The 24,662-nt window shown below is 33.2% G+C and overlaps 2 protein-coding genes across 3 annotated transcripts in view; both read left to right on the top strand.

The window, feature by feature from the left end:
* Positions 1-10,895, top strand: part of LOC129228216 (cdc42 homolog) — a 41,651-nt gene extending 30,756 nt beyond the window's left edge. Inside the window, exon 5 of one of the 2 annotated variants that reach the window (XM_054862880.1) lies at positions 10,702-10,895. In XM_054862880.1, the coding sequence (XP_054718855.1) occupies positions 10,702-10,797 (96 nt within the window). In that variant the 3' untranslated portion in view covers positions 10,798-10,895. Of the gene's footprint in view, positions 1-1,426; positions 3,759-10,701 lie in introns of those variants that run through there. The other variant, XM_054862881.1, reaches the window with a different exon arrangement.
* A 5,815-nt stretch (positions 10,896-16,710) lies between these two features.
* The window catches only part of LOC129228218 (acid-sensing ion channel 1C-like), a 225,409-nt gene continuing 217,457 nt past the window's right edge, over positions 16,711-24,662 (top strand). The window contains exon 1 of the mRNA XM_054862883.1: positions 16,711-16,823. Coding sequence (XP_054718858.1) covers positions 16,784-16,823 — 40 coding nt within the window. The 5' untranslated portion in view covers positions 16,711-16,783. The remainder of the gene's footprint in view (positions 16,824-24,662) is intronic.

The raw sequence follows: 24,662 nt of genomic DNA, 5'->3' as shown, positions 1-24,662 counted from the left end.
GAACCCATTCGTTGTTTTCAGTGTGCTATCTTTCTTGCATCTTTCACTAAAATCTAATTGTTTAAGGTTTTTTTTTTCTTCAAAGGAAATAATTTCATCTTGATTTCATTCAAATTTTAATTTTAAGATATGATGATTGTACCAATATCCATGAAATGCTAATAATTCATCCAACCAACCAGTATTAAAAATAAACCTAGAGAAAGTAGCTCATAATGAGTTCTCTAGTTGTCAGAAAACTGATGGTCTTTTAAATAGTGTTTGTTTCCCACGAGTTGAAAAAAAGAAAAGAAAAGCATTTTTCCTTATTTTTAGAGATTTATTTTTTTATTTTGACTGTTTGAAAATACTTTTTCTTTCTTGCATCAAGTACAAATCCTGTCTAAATCCTTCTGTAACCTCTTCTGTCAACTTTTTGTGTTCATTTATGGGCAATTCCATTTTAATAGATTTATCACTTGCTGCTCAAAACACTCAACAAAAAGTTTTGATTCTTGTTTTGTCGTATGAACTTTATGAAGAACATAGGCTCTTCTTCTATAAAATGCAATTGAGTTTTGAAGGCTTTCCGAAACATTATTTAGATACAGTGGAATCCTGATTTTACTTTGTCCGTTTCGTACCCTATCCCGCTTTCAATGTCATTTTCTGCTGGTCCATGAAAATTGTAATGTTGATAATGTTAAATTTGTCCGTACTTTACATTGCTCTTTTTGAAAAACCCGCGTAATACAATTGTTTGGAAGCAGATCAAAATCTTATTTCCTCTACCAGATTTGCAGAAACTTTTCCTGAGTCTTTTTTGAAATAAATTTGTTTCTTAGTTTGAGGTTATTCTGGTATTTTTGGTCTGAAACTATTTTTATTTGCAAATACAAACCAAGAAGCATTGGAAAAAAAAAAAAAGTACAGAGCATTCTAGAAATGAACCTGTATATAAAAACAATTTTAAAGTTTACAGATTTACAGTTCATAGTGAAAATGTCTTTTAAGCACCTTGCTTTGAATTTTACCCCCTACCTCCAATTTTATGTTTTCTCACTTGCTGATTTTTCATTGCTAGTCCAACATAATATGTAAAATAGGAGTTCCACTGTAATAGTACTTGGCTCGGTATCTCCTGCGAGACACTAGACAAAAAGAAATATTTAGCTATTGTTTATGGATATCTACAAAACTTAATTGCATTCCTTGCATAGAAGTAGGGTCCATATTCTTCAATAAGTTTACAGTCTAACATATTTTAATCAGTTTTTGTTGAAAAAGCGTAGGTTGATTTACGAACAGTTTTTACTTATACCCTTTTGACCAAAAGTGATTCGTTTGAAGTGTATTCTGCAGCAGTTGATACATCTGTTACTGCAGAATTTCATTTATGAAAGGAGTGGATGTGCAATAATGTTTTCGATGTGTTTGTCCTCGGCAGAAAGGTCTGAAGAATGTGTTTGACGAAGCGATCCTGGCTGCTCTGGAGCCCCCGGAACCCAAGCCCAGACGAAAGTGCAGACTTCTATAAAGATTTCCTTTCCTATTGGCTTTCTCCTCTCCTCCAGACATTACATATTATTATCTCTCGGCGACGAGTCCATAAGAAAATTAAAATTCGCTCTTTTTCGTAACCCGGAATGCGTCGGCACTGGCGCCTCAGGACGTTGAGATCGAGTCTTCAAGGGGCGTCGTCGAAAGGACCAAGACTGAATTTATCTCTTTGAAGAATTTAAAAAGAAAAAAAAGTGCCACTGTTCGTCTCGTGTCCGAGAGAGATCGCTGGGCGGCAGCGGTCGTTTTTCTTGTGTGTGTGCATGTTTAGGAATGGTGAGAAGCGTCATTTTTTTTAATCATTGATGCAATACTTTTCTTTTTTTTAGTTTTTATCTAGTGTTATGTAATCATGTTTATGTAGAGTAAATTATTATGAATGAGATTTTTTCCTCTTGAAGATTCTGATGAATTGTAATCTGATCCAAAGTAATAATTTGGCTTTTGCGAGCTCATCGAGCATGAGCGCCGACTCGAAATATTTCGGAGATATATCCCCCACCTCCTTTTTCAACTTTCTACTCTAGCCAGCTGAATAATATTCTTAGAAATGCAGTTCTTGCCTGTGTTAAATTATTTTAAAAATGTTTCAAAAGTAGTTTTTTACAAAATGATAGGATAATTTCTGTTATAATTAAAATAGTTTTATTTTGCAAATTAGAAAAGCTTCTCTTAAACAAAACCCTTCGGGGGAAAACTGCCCTGTTGAAATGTTTTCAACAGTGGCAGGTATCCATTACTGTAGTCGGCGCCTATGTTTTCGAGGCTCACTGGGTATACGACTATGATTACTTAAAGTGCCTCTAAACAATTTTGGGAAGTATATTGTTATAAGTGCAGTCGGTGTAGGTTTCTAGATTGTTGGACACTAATGACTACATGCTCAAAATGAATTTTCCAATACGCTTGAATTTTTGACTTCTCTTCTTAATGCAGTCATTTCGACGGGGTTCCCGTTTTGTGAATGAAATGTGTAGGCATGTCCGTTCACGTACTTTGAAGAAGTTATTTATCTGGGCTTACAAAAGGGCCTTAGTTGTTTAAATGAATTGCTTTTGATAGGAAACTATAAGTCAAGTAAGTGACTAGAAATTGAAATTTTCTAAAATTTAAACTTCAGTACCTTCTGTATAGTGGTCTAAGGAATGATTAAATTTAAAGCAATTTGTGTATGTTTGATTTGCTGATAATATAAAATATTGAAGTGTTCAAATTTTCTAATAAAAGTATTTAAATTTTTGTATAATTTTTCTACAATCTCTTTCAATGCCATACTAGTACTTATTCAGTTATATAGGATAACTAATGCTCAACATATTTTTACTTAGGAATTCTTTTAGAAAAGTCTTAAATGTATCACAAATCATTAGTTTTGAATCAAACTCCCTTTTAATGCGGCTTATTTCCGATTGCGGTAAGTGGTTGACAGTTGTGGTTTTATCTCATAATATATGTAAATTTATTAATCTTCTTTCCATGAAGATTTTCATTGGACCAATCTCATGCATCTAACTCTTATTCCAATTGATTCAGTTTTGTAGGTGATCCATTCTTGTCAGTTTTTCAAAAATCCTTAACCTCCTCATTCATGAGGTGCCTGTTGAATTGATCACTTCTATCATATGCTTTTTTTAAACCAGAAATATTGTTACTTATTCATTTTTTCTATTAGAAAATATTAATTTCAATGGTTGCCAGTTTCAATTTAAATGTCACAAGTTTGCTGTCGGCGACTGAGAAGGTCTAAGAATTTTTGGAATATGTATCTAAATTAGCTGAACAGACTTTATCAGATAGTCTGCATGAAAATGAATTTTGGCATTGGGCATAGCGGGAGCTCCGTCCGACTCCTCTCTGCTTCCCTTCCTCACTTTAAATTAAAAAGTTTTTTCTCATTCCGCAGTAGAGGGCTTAAATGGTTTACTGCGTGAGGCTTTGTAGCCAATTCATAAGTTGTATTATTTTTTGAAATGAATATTTTGTGTGACCTGTTTTGTTTCCCTTTGTCTTGTTTTGTACGAATCAAAAGAGCACTGTTCAGCACAATGTGTCTTCCTAATAGATTGCTGTTCAGTATTTGGCGGAAATTAACTAAATTATCGAGGCTTTACCGCTCCTTTATGTGTTACGATATAAAAAAAAAGAGCCTGTGCCACAGGTTAATGTACACTTTATGTACTGGATAAAGCAATTTTTAATAAAAACAATTAAATAATTTGTCTTCTGTTTTGTCTGCTTTTTACTGCTTGCTTTTGAATATTGTGCTTTCTTTTTAACGGTTACTAAATGTGCAATTATATATATATATATATATGAATGTTTTGTTTCACAGTGTTGTAACAGTTAGATATTTCACATATAATGGGTAGTACATAATGGGGGTACATAAATGGGTAGTAAAGCATTGTTTTTGTCTTTCAACGGACTAACGTGGAACAACTTATAATCCAAATGTAGACATGTCACTTTGATTTTTTTCAAGTTGTACCCTAGGAATGCAAATTTTTGCAAATATTACAGTTATTTTCTTCTGACATGCCGATTGCCTTTTCACAATGATTATAGCATTATAGATTGAATTAAGTACAATGGTTTGTGCTTTGATGTATGAAATCAACTCTCCTTCCCCCTTCATTTGACTATCTATACCTGAAACAATTCCTTTCTCAATAGCTACCAAGAAAGTTAAACAATCAGAAATTTTAAGAATTTCAGGTAGTGGAAAATGACATTTCGCAAGAGTTTTATAACGATTAAACGATGCATTTTTGCATTAAATAGAATAGGAACTTTATGAAAATGACGTATAAATATAAAGGGCACATGAATAGGACATATAAACTATTAACCCTTTCCCGTGCGGTAGTCACAAAAAAGTACACAAATTCTGTAAAAATTTTTCCTTTAAAACCTCAAAAATTGTTGCATTAGTCTTTTATTTCTTAATGCTCACAGATGGCAGCACTACTACTTATGTCTCTTTTTGTTGGCTTAATTTCTTTTTTAAAATACCTCGATTTTTGACCCCAAATATAATTCACAACTCCAACAAACTATAGGGGACACTGCAGGCCACCGTCTAATGGCGGATGAAAAAGGTAAAACAAATGCACGCTGTAGCCTAGAAGATGCTATAAGCCTAGAAATTTTTGCTTGTATGCATGACTTTTTTGTTTTATTCTTTTTAAATCAATTTTTAAAGTCTTGTGGATATTCTAGTCCACGTAGAAAGAAATGAGAATTCAAGAAGCATTACGAAACATTAGAAATTAATACAAATTTTGTAGTTCATAGTTGTACGCAGCCATTTCCACGATGTTGAATTCGAGATTAATCAATTCTTGACGAAACTACATTTTCATTGTGGCCATATGAACACTATAAATACTTCATGTAACAAAACCTTTGTTTACCAATGGATACCAAAAGAAGAAGATGATACTTCTTTGTTTTGTTTGACTAGTGGTCATTGCTTTACATTTGTAGCCGAGTTATTTCTCAAATTGCCCAATTGTTTTTTTTTTTCTATTTTGTACGTTTCTAATTTCTGAATTATGATTTAATTCTGTCATGCTATTTAAATCATCAATAAAATTCTCACGGTGGTAGTTTTCTTTTTAATTGATCCACCTAAACTTATCAAATTCTGTAATCTTTCTACCAATTTAAACCACACATGATAAAAAATAAAAATAGTTTATAACTGACATACAAAATCTCGCCAAGGGTTCTTAGCTCGCACAATACTAAAACTATAATCCTAAACTTTTTTGGCGAAACTCTTCAGCTGATAATGTAAGCAATAAAGTGAAGTTGGCCCCCTATTTTGGCGATGAAAATTCTCAGAGTTGAACATTTTTCATTTCGTTCTACGATAATATATTCAAGAAAAGATTTTGCATAGTGTCCATTCCAACTAAATGCTGCAGTAAAATTAGATTAATTAAATTACTTATTTTTGAACTAGGCAAGGATGAAAGCCCTAATTCTTCTGCTAATGTTATCAAATCCTTCTTTTGAGCTTAAGGTTTAAAAGAAATCCATATTGTTACAAATTCACACAAAACTATAAAAATAAATTTACCTTTTATAATGTTATCCTCTTTCAAAAAAAAAAAAAAAAATGCGTCGAACAGACAAGGGTATTCGTTGATAATGCAAAGTTTGTTAATCCAGAGTTTTCATGTGTTTATGCTTATGAAAATCAACTCTTTTTAGAGGGAAATAATGCAAACTAACATTATTTTGAGGCTCTCAAGAATACCATTACGGGACGAAACAATTTCTGTTGCTGAAAGCAATCTAAGATACATTGACTGCGTTAATAACTACTCATAACAAACTGCCTATGTTTACCAACAGACACACGTGGAACGTAATGTTTTACCTTTTTCTTGAATTTTGTAAATGACCACAAGGTAGCGTATTCGAGCGCTGGAGTTGCGAATAATTTTTTCGAGATTTTTAAAATTCTTAACATAAGCTGAAACAGTCAACCATTTTCCTTCAGGACCCTTGAGGCATTCAATCATATTTTTGCTAAATTTTCAAGTTTATTTTTGTGTGCATAAACAAGGTTTTCTTGCAGGTGTCCCCAAACGTGGACACCACCTGCTGTTCCCAGAGCATCCTATTTTCCTCATCTCATCGTTTTTACTGCTGCAATGAGTGAAAGTTATAACTTGATACTTTTCAGAGAAGGGGGAACAAATGGAACTTGTGAAGAGGGAGTTTTTGTTTATTTATCTTGGGTTCTTGAGACAAAACAGATAAGTTTGTAGGCACATGACTGCACATATTTGAGATTTGCTTTTCGTACCAGACAGTTGCTTACTTTTTATGCTCTCATCTTTGATATTTTTTTCTGCAAATATTATTATTCAGCTGTATTTTTTCATTTAATATTTTTAGTCAGTAAATATCTATTTTTATATAGTATTAAATAATCATTTGAAATGTTTTAATTGTTTAAATCTTCAAAATGCCTAGAAGATTTTTAAGTGCAGACAAAGCTCTGTTGCTATTCAATGAGCTTCCATCTGATGATGAATCTAACGTCTCAGGAGCTGAGACTTCTTCAGATGAGGAAACTGCTTGAATCTGATTTTGAAAGTGATGAAGATGTTCCTCCTCCTCCCATATCTTCTGATTCTGAAGAAGAATGCATTGATATAAATGTTCTTGGACCGTCAAAAATTTCTGAAGTAAAATGGATCTGTAAAGGAAAGGGGAGAAAAGAAGTTCCTAAATTCGCTGAAGAGTCGGGACCGTTGGAGGAAATTTTAGAACTGGAAGACCACTCTCCATTAGCATTGTTTTTAGCTTTGTTTTTCATTTCACTAATGCATCAAATAGCGTTCCAGAGAATTTTATACTGGATGCAGCTAGACAAGACCTGTTCTCCATTAACCCCAAAGGAATTTTAGATTCATTGCAGTTATTTTAGCAATGGGACTCAAAAAAATGCCCAGCTATAGGGACTATTGGTCTTACTGTAGTGTTCTACATTAGCCGTTCCCAACCTTTTCCCCCTTGCGAACTCTTTCCTAACTCCGAAAGAAGTTGGCGAACTCCTTGAGTACTTAGTTATAAGAAAAAAAAAAAAAAAGTGTGTGAATACACACACAAATAGAAAATAAAATCTAGGAACTTTTTTCTAGTTTGCTTATGCACCATAGTTTATAACAAGAACAAAAACATAATTGCGAAACACAGAATTATAAATATTGCTACGAACTAAAATGATCACTTAAAAATTAATGCAAAACAAATTCACCAAAAATAAACACTGATTATTCTGTGTTTAGCTTCAATCAACTCTAAAAAAATTTTGAAAATTGGATATTTGTGAACAAAGAGGCTCAAAACTTGGCTGAAAATTTTCTGACACAAGGATACATTTATCTCTATCGCTAAATCAGAAGTCAATTAAAGAGTGATTTTTACGATACCTTTTTGGGAACTGTCTCAGATTAACTAAATGAACTTTTTTCTTCCAGTGAAATGAGAAAGATCTCTAGGTTTGTCTTCTTGAAAAGGACTACGAGCCTAGCTTTTTGATAAGGATATACTTTGCACATCAATCGTTTGATTGCTGAAGAATTTTCTTGTAATTATGCTACAAGTGAGGAGTAAAATGCGTATATTTAAAAAATAGAAGCGTCTATTTTTCAATGTAAGCATTTACTCTAATTTAAGGTAAATTTTAGCGAAACAAACATTTTTGAGCTCACACTACAAAACAAATTTTCTACTCAAATTTCATAAATTCCTTATTTACATATAGCGCAAATCAAGTTGCATGGTTAAATTCCGTTGATTATTTTTTTTACTGCTTAAACCTCATACTGCCAAACTTTCACTCATTTAAATTTTTTAAAGTGAATAACTTTTCATACTTCCTGTGGTATTTTTGAGTTGCTAGCCATTCTTTCTCTTTTTCGACAATGGAGCTCGAAGTAAATTGTAATCTGTAGTGTGAAAATTATAGCAAAGCAACAAACAGCGTGATCTCACTTCTACGCATTTTTGACTCGACACACGAGAAGAGCGATCGCTCTTTGTTGGACTCAAATGGTAAAGGAACTGAACATTAAAATATTTGAGACGCTCGCATATACTCCATGTAATGTTTTCATGCTAAGAATATAGAACATGCGAGAGACAAATGAATAAAAAAGGAGCAAAATTTGCTTGAAACCGCTTGAAATGAGACTTCATCGGAAAAGGCATGTAAAAACTCCGCCATTACAATATTTTTCTCGCGAACCACCGGTTGGGAACCACTGTTCTACATGATGCTTATATTTCCAAGGCGATGAGAGTGAAGAGGTTCGAGTGGATACTTGGCCATCTGCATCTTAATGACAATTCCTTGCTGGCAAAGAAAGGTGAACTGTTGTTTGATAAACTTTACAAGTTGCGCCCCTTTTTGACATATTTGTTGGGAAAGTTCTTGTCAGTTTTCCACCCATCTGAGTTGCAATCTATTGATGAGTCTATGGTTAAATTCAAAGGCTGTATCTCATTAAAGCAGTACATACCAAAAAAACCAACAAAACGTGGATACAAAATTTGGATGCGATGAAACTTTGTGTGCCAGTTTGAAGTATAGACTGGAAATAACGATGCGCTTGTGGAGAAAGAGTTTGGTGCAAGAGTGGTTAAAACTCTTTGTGAACAAGTCTATGGAAAAAATCGTAGGGTTTTCGTGCACTTTTTTTACCTTCTATGATCTGTTTAAGTTTCTAGGAACAAAAAGCATATTTGGATGTGGAACAGAGAACATAAAACTCAAGCATATGCTCAAAAATTTAAGCCCCGATAACTTGTTACAAAGGGGTGGCTTTGATTGGTCGGTCAGCAATGACAACATAGCATGCATAAAATGGAAAGATCAACGAAGTGTACATTTCCTTTCCACAATGGAAAATCCGGAAAAAGAGTGTTAAGTAGAGAGGAAAGAAAAAGATGGCTCCAAAAAGGAAATTTCTTGTCTACAATCTGTTGTTGTGTACAACAAAAATATGGGATTTGTGGACCATTTTGACCATCTGAAAAGCATGTACGAAATCGATTGAAAAAGTCAAAAGTGGTGGCATCGAATATTTTTTTTCATTTTCTCGATGTTTGTGTCGTTAATGCATAAGTAATACACAAATAATTGCAGAGTAAGCAACTGCACAGTTCCGCCAGAAGCACCCGGATAAAAGGCCTAAAGCACTTTAGAGTTGAACTCATTTCGCAACTGATGTTGATTGACTGCCTCATGGAATATTATTGTTATTTGTAGCTTTAAAAGCAAGCTGGAAAAGAACCCTGCAATATGCACTATGTAAACTTTTGGTCTGCTCAAACAGAGACACTCAATTATATAGGTACGATATCTAATCTATTGATTACAATAGGGAAGTTGCAACCTATTAAATGTTCATATTTTGGCTATTGGATATTGTTAATTGACCCTCAAGACTAAAAAATCCACCATCGCCGAATTTTAAAACACCGTGATTGATTTTTAATGAATTTTTAAAAATCCACGCGCAAAAGTGCGCTTTTCTGAAACGTCATACATCACAGGGCACTAATGGGCAGCCTTCCGCCGGAGATCCCTTGTTTTCGCTAGGGACATTTTGAGCGCGCTGATATTTTTATTTTTTAGAAATTCAATAATCCTTTTGAATAAATACACTATGGAGGCCGGATTCGTTAAAGCACAATCTAAATAATCTTCCTCAAGTAACATCAATGATGATATTCGAATATTTCCGAGAGGATGAGAGGTTTAATGTTCCAGAAACGCGAGGAGATAAGCCTTTTACGTTTCGTCCTCGAAGTCGAATGAACGTCCTTCGGTTTCTCCCCTATCGGAAGAGCTCATGACGTCACTTCCTATGCCATTTGACATCACAAGCGCTTGAACTTTAAAAATAAATTAAAAAAAAAACTACTTATCGTATCGCAAAAATTTTTTCACATATGATGTTCATACATGTTACTCTATCATATAAAAATAAAATTGAAAAATCAAAAACTTCCCTATTACACTGTTTAAAAGAGAAAGAAAACTAAAAACTGCAGTACTACAAGAAAATATGTAGGAAACTTGGATTTCATAACATTTTCTAGTAACTGATACTGCTTCTGATGAAGTAATACAGAAAGGTAACAAAAGAAGATGTATCGCTTACTAAAAAAATTCATAGAATCCTAGCTTCCTACAGATTTTTCAGTAGTTAATGTAATTCTTTTTTTTACAGTGTACTAAAGTTTCTCAAAATGAATGTTTTATTTATTATTTGTATGAATTATAATTTATAATGTGTGGGAGAATTCTTTTGTTTAAACCTGGAGTTAGAAATCAAATTTATTTGAATTTCATTATTTTTTTAAATACAAATCGTAAGCCAACAGCTCCCGCGGCGGGGTAAGTTGGTGCATATTTTTTATCTTATTTCTAGCTTCCCTTAAACATTTCTTACAAAAGTTACAAACTTAGAACTTGTTGGTATTTACAGCCTTAAAAGTACTGTAAAAATCATAAATCAATAACTGAAACCTACTAAGCTCAGTATTCGCTAATTGTTTTCAAACTCCACAGCGGGTCGACTCTTATCAAGTTTATTTGAAATTTTAAATGGCAAAATGCTTATTTCCTTACAGAAATGTCTGAAGAATGCATTCGACGAAGCCATCTTGGCTGCTTTGAACCCGCCTCAGCGAAAAAAGCGTAAAACCAAGAAATGCTCTATTCTTTGAGAGTTTTTTTTTTTATTTTTAATTAAATCTTCATAAGGTCTCATGTATTGTACAGTTGTATTTTTTAAAGTTAAAGTGTGTTGAAACAAATGAATAAACATTTTGTTAACTGTCTGTGGCTAAATTTACCTTTTTTAAAGAATACATTGAAATCCCGTTGCATCCGTTTCGGCGAAATAAATTTGCGGTCCCAATTTATTTACCATCACATTGCTTGAATTTCGTTATAACAAAATTCTCGTTAAAACAAACAAAATTCGCAGTCTATTGAAATTCGTTTTAAGTAAATACAGTAGTAAATGCAGGGATTTCCCTGTATTTACTACTTTTCTCTTACTTGGGGTATTTTTTCCTTGATACCTTGAGGGGATCTATCGAAATAGTTATAGTCAATGTTTCGAAATCTCATTCTTGATTAATACAGCAATCAAAGCACTTAGCATGGCACAGGGTGATTTTTAAAATTTTGTTAGGGGTTTTTTGATTAACTTTATTTTGCACAGCATTTCAGTTACAGTCGGATCCCGACTTACGCGAGTGATGCGTTCCAAGACTACTCGCGTAAGTCGAAATTTCGCGTTATAGAAAATTGTTGTGTACATGATTTTTTAATTAACATCCCCAATCACTTTAGACATTTTTAAACACCTTTTAAACTGTTTTAGGCAATTTTTCAACTATTACCGCTATATTACCGTTTCTTACATAAAGAGCTGATTTTTTTTTTTTGCAATTTAAAAAAAAAGCTGCATTATTCAGCATAAAATACTGCTACGACGCACAAAACCAATGATCAATGAGAAACAGAAAAATAAAAAACAATACGGTACGTAAAGTATGTAGTAATAATAAAGCACTGCACTGTAAGAGTAGATACAATAAGTTACATATATAACTTAAAAATTGAAGATAATGATTTATGCTGCGCAATCAGATCGTTATTCTAATATATTTTTAAATTCGCATTTACTTTTATAACATTTACATGTATGGTAACACCCCTCTTTCAGAGTCTCTATAATCTACAATACAAGAACAAATTCGAATTGCATATTGTTTGCATTTTGCTTAAGCACTACTCTGCGAGCTTCATATTAAAACTAAGGACAGGATTTATACAGCTTGCCTTCTCTTGACTTTTAATAATACGTATGAAAGATTTACTCATACATAATTGTCGTGCTTCGACGCACTTTCTAGTTGTTCAAGCATATCAAGAATCTTTAACTTTTCTTAAACTGTCGCAATTTTTCACTACCTTTCACTTTTGGAATAAATAAATGAAAAATGAGGAGTGGTGATATATACACACTAATAAAGCTATGTTTATAGTGTGGTGCGTGGTAACTTGCGTAGTCAGGGATGCTGAAAGCATGAAAGTACATTCACGAACACAATGTTTAGTAGTCAATAACAAAACCGAAACGCTTTGTTATTGGTTACTAAACATTGCATCACACTCCTTACCAAATGTTTTCGTGCTGAGAGCGAGAAATTCGCTTTAGCACTAAAATTTGTTGCTCCTGAAAAACTCGCGTTATAGCCTTTTCGCGTAAATCGGATCGCGTTGTAGCGGGAGTCGACTGTAATTCCATATTTGTTTAGAAATATTTTAAATTTTTAGGAGCTCGCCCTGAAAACACATTTTTTTAATCAATGTGCAATTATTTTTCTTTTCGTTACGAAAAGAAATTTAAATGATGAGATTTAGCTGCAGATGCAGATGTATAATAATGTTTTTCCTTTCAGTGGGTGCTTTGGCCGTTCTATACTGCCGTGCTAAGCACAAAAATCGCTTCTGCACTTTTTATCAAAATTGAGTTACGGTAATCAAAATTGAGAGAGGAAAAGCATTTATTTTCATTTCTTAATTTCTCAGAAAATATTACTATTTTCTCACAGGAAAAGGGTCCCTATGATTGAATAATCTTTCCTTTGCCATGGAATTTTTTTCAGATTTTCAAAAAAAAAAAAAAAATTCTATACTTTATGGATTTTTTAAACATGTCTTCAATTGTTCACATGTGCCCCTATAGAGAGGTAGATGTGAACAGGATTAAAAAATGCAGGATGAGCATCATATTTCAACCAAAAACTCGTTATAATGAAGCTTTAACGTATATACTACCTAATTACATTCAAGGGTTTGTAACCTATACTGTCAGTTTCAATTTTAAAGTAACTGTCATTAGGGAAATATTTTTTCTGAACTATGGAACTCTGCTCACTGTCAAGTTTTAAAGTTTCATAGCATGTTCTAATCAATGGATCGACAAGAAAAAAATCTTATAAGACTAAACAATAAAAGGAATATTTTATCATGTAAAGTATCTTCTAGCAGTTCTTGCAAAAAAAAAAAGCATTTAAGCTTCATACAGAATATGATGATAAATTTAAAAATTTTTCTCAACTTCAGTTTTTAGTTAAAGGAAATATTTTGTCTTTATTTTCTTTGTAAATATTATGTACCACTACATTTTTAGCCAACTATTTAGTAATTAACGAATTAAAAAAATAATAAAATAAATAATTAGCAATTATGTAATAATAATTAACAATAAATTTACAAACGGAGTGCAGCAAAATAATTACAAATCTCTACATTTCTTTTAGCACTTATAAAGTGCACTATATATACACTATAGTGCAAGTATAATACACTGATATTTATACTTTTGGAGAGAATATGGTAGCTGTGCACATGTGCCCCTACATGTTGCGTTCACAAGTGAATCGATTATTGCAGAAGGGCATAAGTCATTTTTTTTTCTTCTCAAAATTGAGTTAGCAATGGTTTTCCATGCTTACATGTAGAGACATCGACTAGTGTAGCAGGGAAGTTAATTCTTGTACAACAAAGCAATTTATTTAGATGTCACATTTTTCGTTTAGTGTAGAAAGGACGTAAGTCCTGGGCTTATGCCCTTTCTGCACTAAAATCGAAGGAAGAAATAGTAAGACGCAATGGCAAGATCATAGAAGAACTAGATTTTTTGGCGTAATGAAGTAAAAACAAATAACTCCTTTGATCTAACATAATTTCGGTAATGGTAGATTCGTCTTCGAAATCACGGAATCCAAATGAAATTCGTTAATTTCTCAAATGTTTTATTAACATCAATCTAGGAAAAAACTATGCTTTCAGTGAGAAATACGCTGGTCAAAATAAGAACAGCACTGCAGCAGACTTTTTCTAGGAATAACACTGAAGAAATTTAGTAAAATTGCTGATGACTTTCCTCTGACAGTACATTTGTTTGTCCTTTGTGACCGGGGTTTTAGAATAGTAAAACGAATGTTAAACAAATATGACAGATTATTACCATATGAAATCCAATCTCTTAAACTGAAATCCTCAAATTACATCAAGATTCACCCCATTCACATCTGTTGAAAACAATAAAATCTGTAACTACTAAACAGGTGCGCTTCATTTTTTAAGAGGGCGTATCTCCCAAATTGAGACTTTGGAAAAAGATTCTACTGCGCGACAAATGTTTTCAACTACCAACATTTATGATGCTTAAATATTCGAAAGAACATTAAAGGAACAGTTTCAGACGAGCTGTTTTATAGATGGTTTTCAAGAGAATATTGCAAAGTAGCGCTTGTCGGCTGAACTACCTTTGCCAATATTGAGTATAAAGGGAAAATTTTCATATTGGCGAAAGAAATATCAAGATGATTATTCAGTGCAATTTTGAACATAGTCATACTAAAATGTACATCAAACATGGTACACAAAACTAGACAAGAGAAGGATAGAAAAAAAGATTTCCATTTAGGATGTATTTAATGACTATGAATATAGTTTTATACACAGATAAAACTTTTACTTTTTATCTCAGTTTGTTATTTTTTGTATTTTTTTTAATTTTTTTTTTTAACTCCAGATTTTATTTTTTTACTAAAGCAAGACGAGAGAAAGAGAAAAATACACGGTGTATTTTCTTGAGATAATGAATTTATGAATACGGACTTCACTAATTATTTTTGTCACTTAGCAATATTATTTTTTATTATCATAAATCAGTTTGGAACAAATCTGTTTCACTTGATTTACATTTTCATCACTCTAAACTAGTCTTTCAGGTTAATTATTGCAGAAAGGGCATAAGTCCAAAAATTTAAAAAACATTTAATTAGTTTCAGAGACGAAATGAAACTCAATTTAAGGTGAGGTAATGATCCTACTTGTGGCTAGATTAATCATAAAAAAATTTCGTAGAATTTAGTTCCTTTCTGAATTAAATAATCACTTTTTATTGATTCCTGAAAAGTTGCATTAGTTGGAGTTATGCCCTTTCTGAAATAATCGATTCAAGTGACCCGGCATCTACTGAAGAACTAATTTTTAAAAATGAAGAATTTTGAATTTAATTACAAAATTTAAACATTGGCATAAATTTACGTGAATGTTCATATTAATCGTTTGCAATAATTACATTTAGCTATTTAGTTAGTTTAAAATATGTTTTTATACGAAGAAGACCTATAAAAGTACATCAGCATCTGCTAAAACACCACAATCACCACACCTGTCACCACAGGAACAGAAACTGGTTCCTTGCTCTGAAAGTTTGTCTAAAAAGTATGGCTGGTACTGCTATTACTTGAGAATTTTTTAAGTTTTTTGCTTGACGTTATCCTTGTGAAACATACCATGTTCACGTCTTTGTGCTCCCTTTTCCCCTGCATGGTGGTTCTTTGCCACATATTTTATCTAAATACAATGTTTATGGTCATTTGTGAATGGGATATATTTTTTAAAAAATTCTCAAAAATTTGCACCCGAATCAAATACATGAAGGTGCAAAACTTAAAATGGCAATTTCTCATTTTGAACTCAGAAGCAGATACGACTTTTGCGCTTATAGCACAGCAGTATAGCTGTGCTGCGGAAAAATGGTGGATGCTCTGGAAGCGGGAACAGAACACTTCATTTTGCAATAGGTGCGATCAGCGATCTCGGCGGCAGGGCCGCCGAGAGCCAAGACAAGCCCCTTGTCAGTTTAGTCGCCCGGTCTCTTCCCCCATAAAACTTATACCATTATAAAAGTTCATCCGTCATCTCTCCGTCGGAACAGCTATACATGTGCCACTACTTTACATAAATGGTTAAACTGGGGAAATTCTATAGTCGTCAGTGGTCGGTAGTAACAATTTCACTAGTAGTTAGCAGCCATTTTTTCTAAATAGTGGCCACTTTTTTTTTACTCTAAAAACAATAAATTTCTTGAAGTAAATTATCCTAAATACATTATTTATAGCATGTTTTTAATAAATTAGTTCATAAAGGCGGCGTCTTGATTTTGGAAGAACATTTTTTGCCAATTACAGTGAAAGCACCTCTTTCTGCAAACCCGTCATAATCGCGAAAATTTAAACCTCGCGAAAATTATGACCCGCGAAAGTAAGTACCTTGACAGTACTCAATACATTTTTCACACTTGAAGATTATTAGTTTATTTTTTAAGGTGGCGATTGACAGATGATTCTTATTCACCATTTATCTTTTCATTTAGTCTTGTAGCGGCGGCTAATTGGCGACGGCTAATTTTGCCCTTTTAGCTATGTATGTTACTGGGACACTGAGAGGCTAACAATAAAATGATTTCCAAAAATTTTCATTGCAACTAGTTCCTTTCAGAAGGTCTGGACTGAAAAGTACATTTGAAAAAAAAAAATTGCTCATGGTCAGTTTTCCATTATCGGTTTATGCAGTGAGACAGGTGTTACTGTTTATATGTACGAAAATGTATACATTATTTAACTATTCCTACACTTGGCACGAGAAAAATGTCTTCTTTAATAGCCCATAAATATATTTTAGCGGTGTTTCTTGAATTTATGACGAGCTCATTCTTTTGACAAGAAGCACAGAAAATATTACTTTTGTTAGCGTACTGGCAACGCTGTTTCACAGTGATTGTTGTGAAACGATTTTTGAAAAAAATTTAACTACATGATTTAAGTAATTTTAGACATGTTTCATGATCTGCGGGTGGATTTGAGGCAAAAAAGAAGTAAGTGGATTTTTATAAATATAATATTGCTTTGTGAATAGTGTGTGTGTGTGTGTGTGTGTATGTGTGTTTTGCATCCAAAAGTAATAAGCAATGCTACTGGGATCGCGATGCATATAAAATAACCAAAGATAACACTTGGGAATGGGACCAGTGATTTGCCTGATTAACCTTTTTGCCTTTTGATTGCTAAAATGATCTCAGTTTTTGTCCATCACGTCGTTTTTAAGTTGCATACAGGGGCGTAGCTAAGGGGGGGGTTTTGGGGACAAAACCCCCCCCGAAAAGTTAGTCTCAAAAAAAAGAGAAAAAGAAGAGAGAAGAGAAAGAAAAAAAAAGAAGAAAAGGGAAAAATTCCAAGCGATTATACATACATATATATATATATATATATATATATATATATATATATATATATATATATATATATATATTTATATATATATATATATATATATACATATATATATATATAAGAAGTAACCCCCCCCGAAAGTCGGGTCTAGCTACGCCACTGGTTGCATAGGAATCAAAGTGACCGATTCACGAAATGTAGAACATTAAAAAATATTTAGGACAAAAGAAAGGATTTTTGAGACAAGTAGCAATTACATACATTTCACACACAATTAAAAGATTATCCTTTTGTATTTCTGATGCAGACGGGACTATTTTATATTCCTTACTGTTTTTTTTTCTATAACAACAAAGTGAATTAAAATTTCTCAAAAATATTGATGATAATGTTTTGGAAAAGAAGCACTTTATTTCAATTAAAAAATGGTTTGTATCATCCTGTAGGATATCAGGAGGACTTCCTGAGATATGAACTCCCGTTCGGAAAATTGTCACATTCACATTAGGTGTAGAGAAGAAACTTGCGTGGTAAAAGCAAACTAGCTAAACTTCTTAAACTAGCGTACTTATTTTACTCTAAGACAGTTCAAAAGGCGCGAGCAGTAAAAACGTAATTGCTTGGGCGTTCGCGCCGGTCAGTGATTATATCTACTGCAAAATGAACTGTCTTGTTTCCGCTTCCTGTTCATCCTCCATCTCTTCGTGGTCAAGCTATACTGATCTCTTCATTGTAATTGCTTTTCTGAAGAGTAAGGATATTAGCTGGTTGCAGTGACTCGTTGCCTAATTCTCATCGAGCTGGTTGCCAGGTTTTTGTTTTCTTGAATTTCTCCCATGCAATGCGCAACGGATCCGGCACCAATCTTGGAAGCCCTCCTGGAAGTAAATTTTTGCCAAATGATGATAATTTTGCCGAATGAAACTCCAAATCTTGCCGAATGATGATAGTTTTGCTGAATGGTACTCCAACTTCTGCCGAATGGTGGAAATTTTCGAACCGTCAGCCAAAATTTGCCGAATAAGGATATTTTTGGGAGGTCACAGTGACCTCCCTTTACCTCCCACTGGGACGCCCCTGCTTCTGAGTAATTGAAGGGCTCGGGGCAAGAAGGTGATATGCTGCACGATGTGAGTTTTTCAGTAGACCAATTCTCAACTTTTGAGAAATTCTACAAATATTTTTTTTGGTTTTATACATTTCTTATTCTGCAATACTAAAACTAGATATGTTTTTCTCCAAATGACTTAACCCATTGTCGTGTTTATTTCAGTTTTGGTTATGAAAAACAAAAATTTCGATCGAAAAGTCACTCATCTTGTGGCTTGTCACATTTCTGCACCAAAAATCTACTCGTTTAAAAAAAGTGAATACTTGTTGTCTATGTGACCAACGTAGCTTTCTGGAAAATAGACTCACAATTTTATTCAAAATTATAAAATTTCACAAAATATTAGAATGTGTTTAACCGTACAATTATTTACAATAATAATTCAGTTGCATTGTCATCTACTTCATTGTTTGGTTCAAGATTATTATAGTAGGGGAATGTGGGGCAAAGTAAAATGGTTAAGATGGCTGAGTTTTTTCAAAATGAACAAATCGAAATTTTGTTTTAAAAATTACAGTACATGAACAAAAAACATTATATTTTATAATAAAAGTAGCGTTCAAAAAGCATTTTTTTTTGGCAGTAAATTTGAGTCTTCAAAAAGTGGCAAAGTTTCACTTTTTTTTTTCATGGGGCAAAGTGAAAAATAAAATGTTTTTCTAATGAAATATTTTCTATTCGATTATAAAATATATTTTTGATCAAAATAATCAGTAAATAAAAGGTTCAATGAAAAAAATGAAAAGATAATGAAAGAATAAGAGAATAACTAAATAAAGAAATAAATTAGTGCTAGAAATATAATTGAGCGAGTAAAAGAATAAATTTAAAAGAAAATAAGGGAATGAATGAATACCTAAGTGAATTGATAAATGTAGGAATGTAAATGAATTAATTAATAAATGAAAACGTAAGTGATTTGTATTAAATGATTCAGTGAGTAAATGAAACAAACTATTTCACTCTGCCCCATATGTACTTGACTAATTGTACAATTATTTAAAATACAAATAAGCTCAATATTAACTAAATTTTTACTGTATTGAATATTAGGAGGTCTCAGTTAATATTTAAAATGTTAACTACAAGAACTTTATCATTTTATTGTAACAAAAATAATTTTTGACTTACAGCAATATATTACAATATGAGTATCATTTCTTAAAAATTGCTTGTATTACAAAATGCTTTAATCTTCGACGGTATTTTTTTCCTGGCTGGAATAGAGAACATGTGGTACAACATAGTTAAAATAACACCAGAAAGGTGGAGATAAAAGAAGAGTAAATATTTCACCATTTCACTTTGCCCCGCTATTTCACTTAGCCCCATGTTCCCCTAATTGTAGTAAATCGAGGGAATGAATGGAAGGAGTGATTTCACATCTTTAAATTTTTTCTCAATTTGTTTTGAGTGGCGCCTTGTACTTCGGTTCAAATGAGTGAAGTTTAATATCAGCAGGTCGACCAATTCTGATGAACTGCACTTTGTTGAAGTCTCCAATTTATGAATGTTTGATAAATGAGCTTGATGTGTTCTTGGAGGTGAAACCAAGCCCGGCTCTTGGGGTAGTCGATCTAGGCGGCCGCCTAGGTCGGCAAATTTCGAAATTGATTTTTTTTTTAAATTTATTTATTTATTTATTTATTATTATTTTATTTTTTTTGTATTTGCCCCATAAGATTCACTGCTTTAATAGTAAAAAAAAAATAATAATAATTCAGAGTGTGTACCAGTGCTCGGATATGCAACATAGTTCGGACTTAAGCAAGAAATTCAATTTAATTTTGGAGGCTGCAAATTGCGTGATTTAAAAGTCTTTTGAAAATATTGATATCTGTTTCAGTGCCATAAGATTCACTACTTTAATGTTAAAAAAGTTAATAAAGTGTGTAGCAATGCTTGGATATGCAAAACCCAGTTTGGAACCTAACTAGTAACTTACTTTAATTTTATGCACTTCACTATTTTTTTTAAAAATGTTATTAACATATTATTATCTTATATTGTTATTATTTTTTCATTCAATGGGGGGGGGGCGGCACTTGTCAATATCGCCTAGGACGGCAGAACTACTAGAGCCGGCCCTGAGTGAAACGAAACGCTAAAGCTGGTGAAAAGTCAACTGGCACCTCACAATGTTCAATGTGTTTCCGAGTTTGAAGAAACACTATCCTGGGTAACATGAGGACATTTAAGGATCAATAGTATGACATGCCACACTGTCCTCCTATAAGGATACAACAATATTGACTCTCCTTCAATAAATTATGTAAAATTCTTTATGGTATTATTAAATAAACTTTAAGCAGGAATAATTTTAATTCAAAAACTCAAAAGATAGTGTTTATTTAGAAAAGAAGAATTTAATGTTCGTTATTTTGCTGCTAATAATGAACTGTTGAAACTTCTGTAGCAATAGTATGACTAGCTCCTAATTTTATGAACTTATCTGTTTTGAAGATGATGGATCATGATTTGAAGGTTGATAATTTTTATATCTTCAACACTTACATCAAAATCTAAAGAAGAGTCATCACTGTAATTGGATGGTAAATTCTTTAAATTCAACGAGTTCTTCCAAGTACATGACATGCCCTTCCTAGGTTCCGCTGTCTTAGCAAATGGCTTGTCATATTCTTCATCAAAAAAAGCTTACGTTTCTTCGGAGTAATAACATTATTTGATGTTCGGTGGTGCCATGTGTTGGAATTTACACAAAATAATACAATGAATTGCAATACAGAATATCAAAGCAGCATGTAGACCAAAAAACTCATTTTTTTTTCACAAGTGGCTTATCACGTTCTTGCCCCGAGCCCTTCAATTGTATTTTTAACTCCGACGCAAAAAGATGAGTGATATAAATTTAACCTGCGTCGTGTATGTCTGTTGCATCATAACTCCTAGACGAATGAGCCAACTATCTTTGTTTGAAAGGTTATTTGATCGAGGGTGTACTCTACAGCCTGCGGGTCACATTGCACCAGTGATCCTGATCCATGTGGTCCGCTGGTATGCATGGAAGCGCCGAACTAAAATTTTTGGGGAGGGCATAAATTCTCACTTTGCCGAATGAATGGTACTCCAAATTGTGTAGAATGATGATAATTTTGCCGATTGGAACCCCATATTTCGCCGAATGATGATAGTTCTGCCGAATAGAACTCCAACTTTTGCCAAATGAGGAAATTTTTGGGAGGTCACCGTGACCTCCCGTTGGGGTGCCCCTGCTGTTATGTTTAACGTTAACAATTGAAAATTTTACTATGCAGCCTTCCGAAGTATAATCTTCGAATATAGATGAGTTGCTAAAAAACAGATGCAAGCTTCGTCTTAGTAAAATTAGAGTGTATTAATGACAACGTCAGCTCTGGTTTGTGATTATCCATCTTTTTCCATGTTTTCCCGCGTTATATAGGAAAACATTAATTATATTTTATCTGTATTCTAGCTCCCAAGAAATATGTTATTATATCCCCGTAGGGCACCGCAGTTCTTACCGGGAAACCACACGAGAGTGTAATAACAAAAAAATATTAAATAAGTAGCAATTGAAAGATCATAGTAAAACATGTTTATGGAAGAATAAATTATTTGCCCTCGTGCCCCCGTTATCGAAATATGAGGTTTAAAGTCTGCCAAAATTTTAAGAAAGTCGTCAAATGTATCGAGGTTTAGTAAGTAATGGAAGGCATCTTTTCACATGATTTGTAGATGGATGCAGACGGTGAAATGCGTGATCAGTTTCTCTCCAATTCTTTAAATTTGGCGCTTTTCCTGAAATTTCTGCGCTATTCATCTGGTTCCCTGATAGAAGATTCACTAGAGTCGTTTTTTTTTATTTTTGTTTTTAACTGTATATTAATTCGTGAAAATTATTTTTCTTCTTTCTGAGTTCTAAATGCGGTGATTGATCTATTGATTTTGTGGCGGAAAAAACGTTGTATGTACAACTTTTCACTACAGCCAAAAAAACGAATCTGCTGAGTGCAATACACTAAACAGGCCACTGACAGCAGCATACAACCTTTTTTCCATTCAATTAGTACTCACTCACTTTCTGTTGCAAGGAAGCCCCGAAGCAGGTTTGCAACATACAACAACCTTCCATGAATTATAAAAACTTTTTTTTACAAGGCCAATACAAAACAGCGCATTTTCTAACCGTGTAAACGAACTAAAAACACAGGTATTCATTCTCTCGACTATATACATCGTCTCCACTGAAAAAAATTTTTTTTTTTTTTTTTGAAACCTACATGCAACGTTTTTCCCGCCATCCATTCAATTGATAATTGCTTTTTTTTTCAACGTTTTTTGAACAAAATACAAGTTATGTATCGATAAAACTAAGCTTGGCTTCGCTCATGAGAAACTCGTGTAGTTGTTGAAAAATTGTATTTACTCACAAAAACAATTTTAAAACCCATAAGTTCAAAGGAGGAAAAAAATCAATCTCTAGCAATAATACTGTTACAAATCCTGTAAAAAGTAATTATTGTAGTAACGTAACCTGTAAATAGTTTCCCGTAATGAATATACAACCCCTTTTCATTCGGCTAAAGTATACAACCCCTATTTCCTTTTCTTTTCATTGATAAAATTTGATAACGGTCTACGCATTTCGAGAAGCGTGTGGAATATTTGAGAGATTTCTTTCGATGTTTATAAAGGCGTCCTGTGTGATAAAGAGTTAGAGTTTCGATTGAGAATTGGAACTGAGAGTGTATTAGCTCTGTTTATTGCGAGGCATTTCGCTGTGTTGTTTTCGTATTTGGAAGTAAATACGTGTGTAAACGTTGAGTTTACGGTGTTGAGTGATATTGGTTTAATTGCTGATGATTAATTTAGCAGTTGTTGACGCTCTTTCCTGTACATAGTGTAAATAAATTTCCTGTATTTTTAATCAAGAACTGTGTCATCCTTTCGAGAAAGTTGGAAGCCGCAGCGAATCCGTTACAATACAATGTAGATGATTGATGAATGAATGATTACGCAAGAGGAGTTTTTATGAGTATACGATCAATCAATTACGGGACATAAATCTTAATCTCTTCTGGGCTTTTTGTTCTCTCTCTCTCTCTCTCTCCCATCTTTTTTTTTTTTTTATTTTAACTTGGAGTTAACCATTTGTTACTTATTTTGCAATCTGTAATTTTTCTCCAAACGAGGATTCAAGTTTAATCGATTCGTTATCGCTTTAAAACATTTGTTTGTAGTCTTCATTTTTGTTTTCAATTTAGAAAGAACGAAGTTTTTGTGAAAAAAAAAAAAAAAAACGATTTCTCTAAAGCAAGCCTTTTATATGACAGTTTGAAGAGTAGGGGAATGTGGTTCAAAGTGAAATGGGGAAATATTTACTCTGCTTTTAGCGCCACCTATCTGGTAATACTTTAACTATGTAATAACACATGTAGTCTATTCCTATCTATTTCCATTTATACGTTTTTTTTTTTTTTCAGTACAGTGATGATTTTTTTTCAGTACATTAAAAGAAAAGAATTATTTTCACCGTAATCTTTTTCTAGCATGTTGGCGAGTACATCTGTATTTTTCCGATTTCATCAAATACTTAAAGTACCCACACCACAATAAATTCCGCTGATAAGGGAAGATGATTTTAAATTTAGACGTTAATTTCTAACTCAGTTAAGAAGTTATTTCTTTCACTTTGTACTTCTAAATCAGGGATTCCCAAAACTTTTTCGATTAGTGCACCCTTTGGAGAATTACCATTTTCCCATGGCACCGTACCGTAACCTATCTCTGTTACATACATACATTGATACCAATGACATCTCGCGGCACCTTTCGCCTCTAACTGCAGCACCTCATGTGCCGCGGCACCCCACTTTGAGAATCCCTGTTCTAAATTGTCTGTTTTAAGTTTTTTTGAAGCCACCCTTTTTTCGATAATAATGTGAGAAAGGCCAGTTTGACAATATTTTTAACCATTACTCAAGTCAAAGATCAACTGATTTTCAGTCTTTTTACTAAACGCAGGGGTGCAGAGAGAGAGTGTGTGATCTGAGGGTCAACTCCTCTCAGAATCCTTGTTTTTAACAGTTTCCAATAGTAATATGGTAAAGTAAGACAAAACAACGTTAGAAGAAGCACAAATTTGCAAATTACTGCAGACACGTGTTTCGGCGTTACAGGGAACGCCTTTTTCAATGCAAAAAATAATGAGCTTATGGATGAAAAGACATCCGACAAAAGCTTTTGTACACAAGAAACTACTTTGACAGCCTTCTTTCGACTTTCGGCGGAGGATCAGTTTGCAAGCACTTTGCTTTACAATGAAGTTCCCAAATACTATACATGGAACAATCACGAAAAGAAATGGAATCGCAGGAAAAGAGGATGCAAT

Source organism: Uloborus diversus, chromosome 8 (assembly GCF_026930045.1).
Source record: "Uloborus diversus isolate 005 chromosome 8, Udiv.v.3.1, whole genome shotgun sequence".
Taxonomy (NCBI): domain Eukaryota; kingdom Metazoa; phylum Arthropoda; class Arachnida; order Araneae; family Uloboridae; genus Uloborus; species Uloborus diversus.
This window is presented reverse-complemented; position numbering and strand designations above follow the sequence as displayed.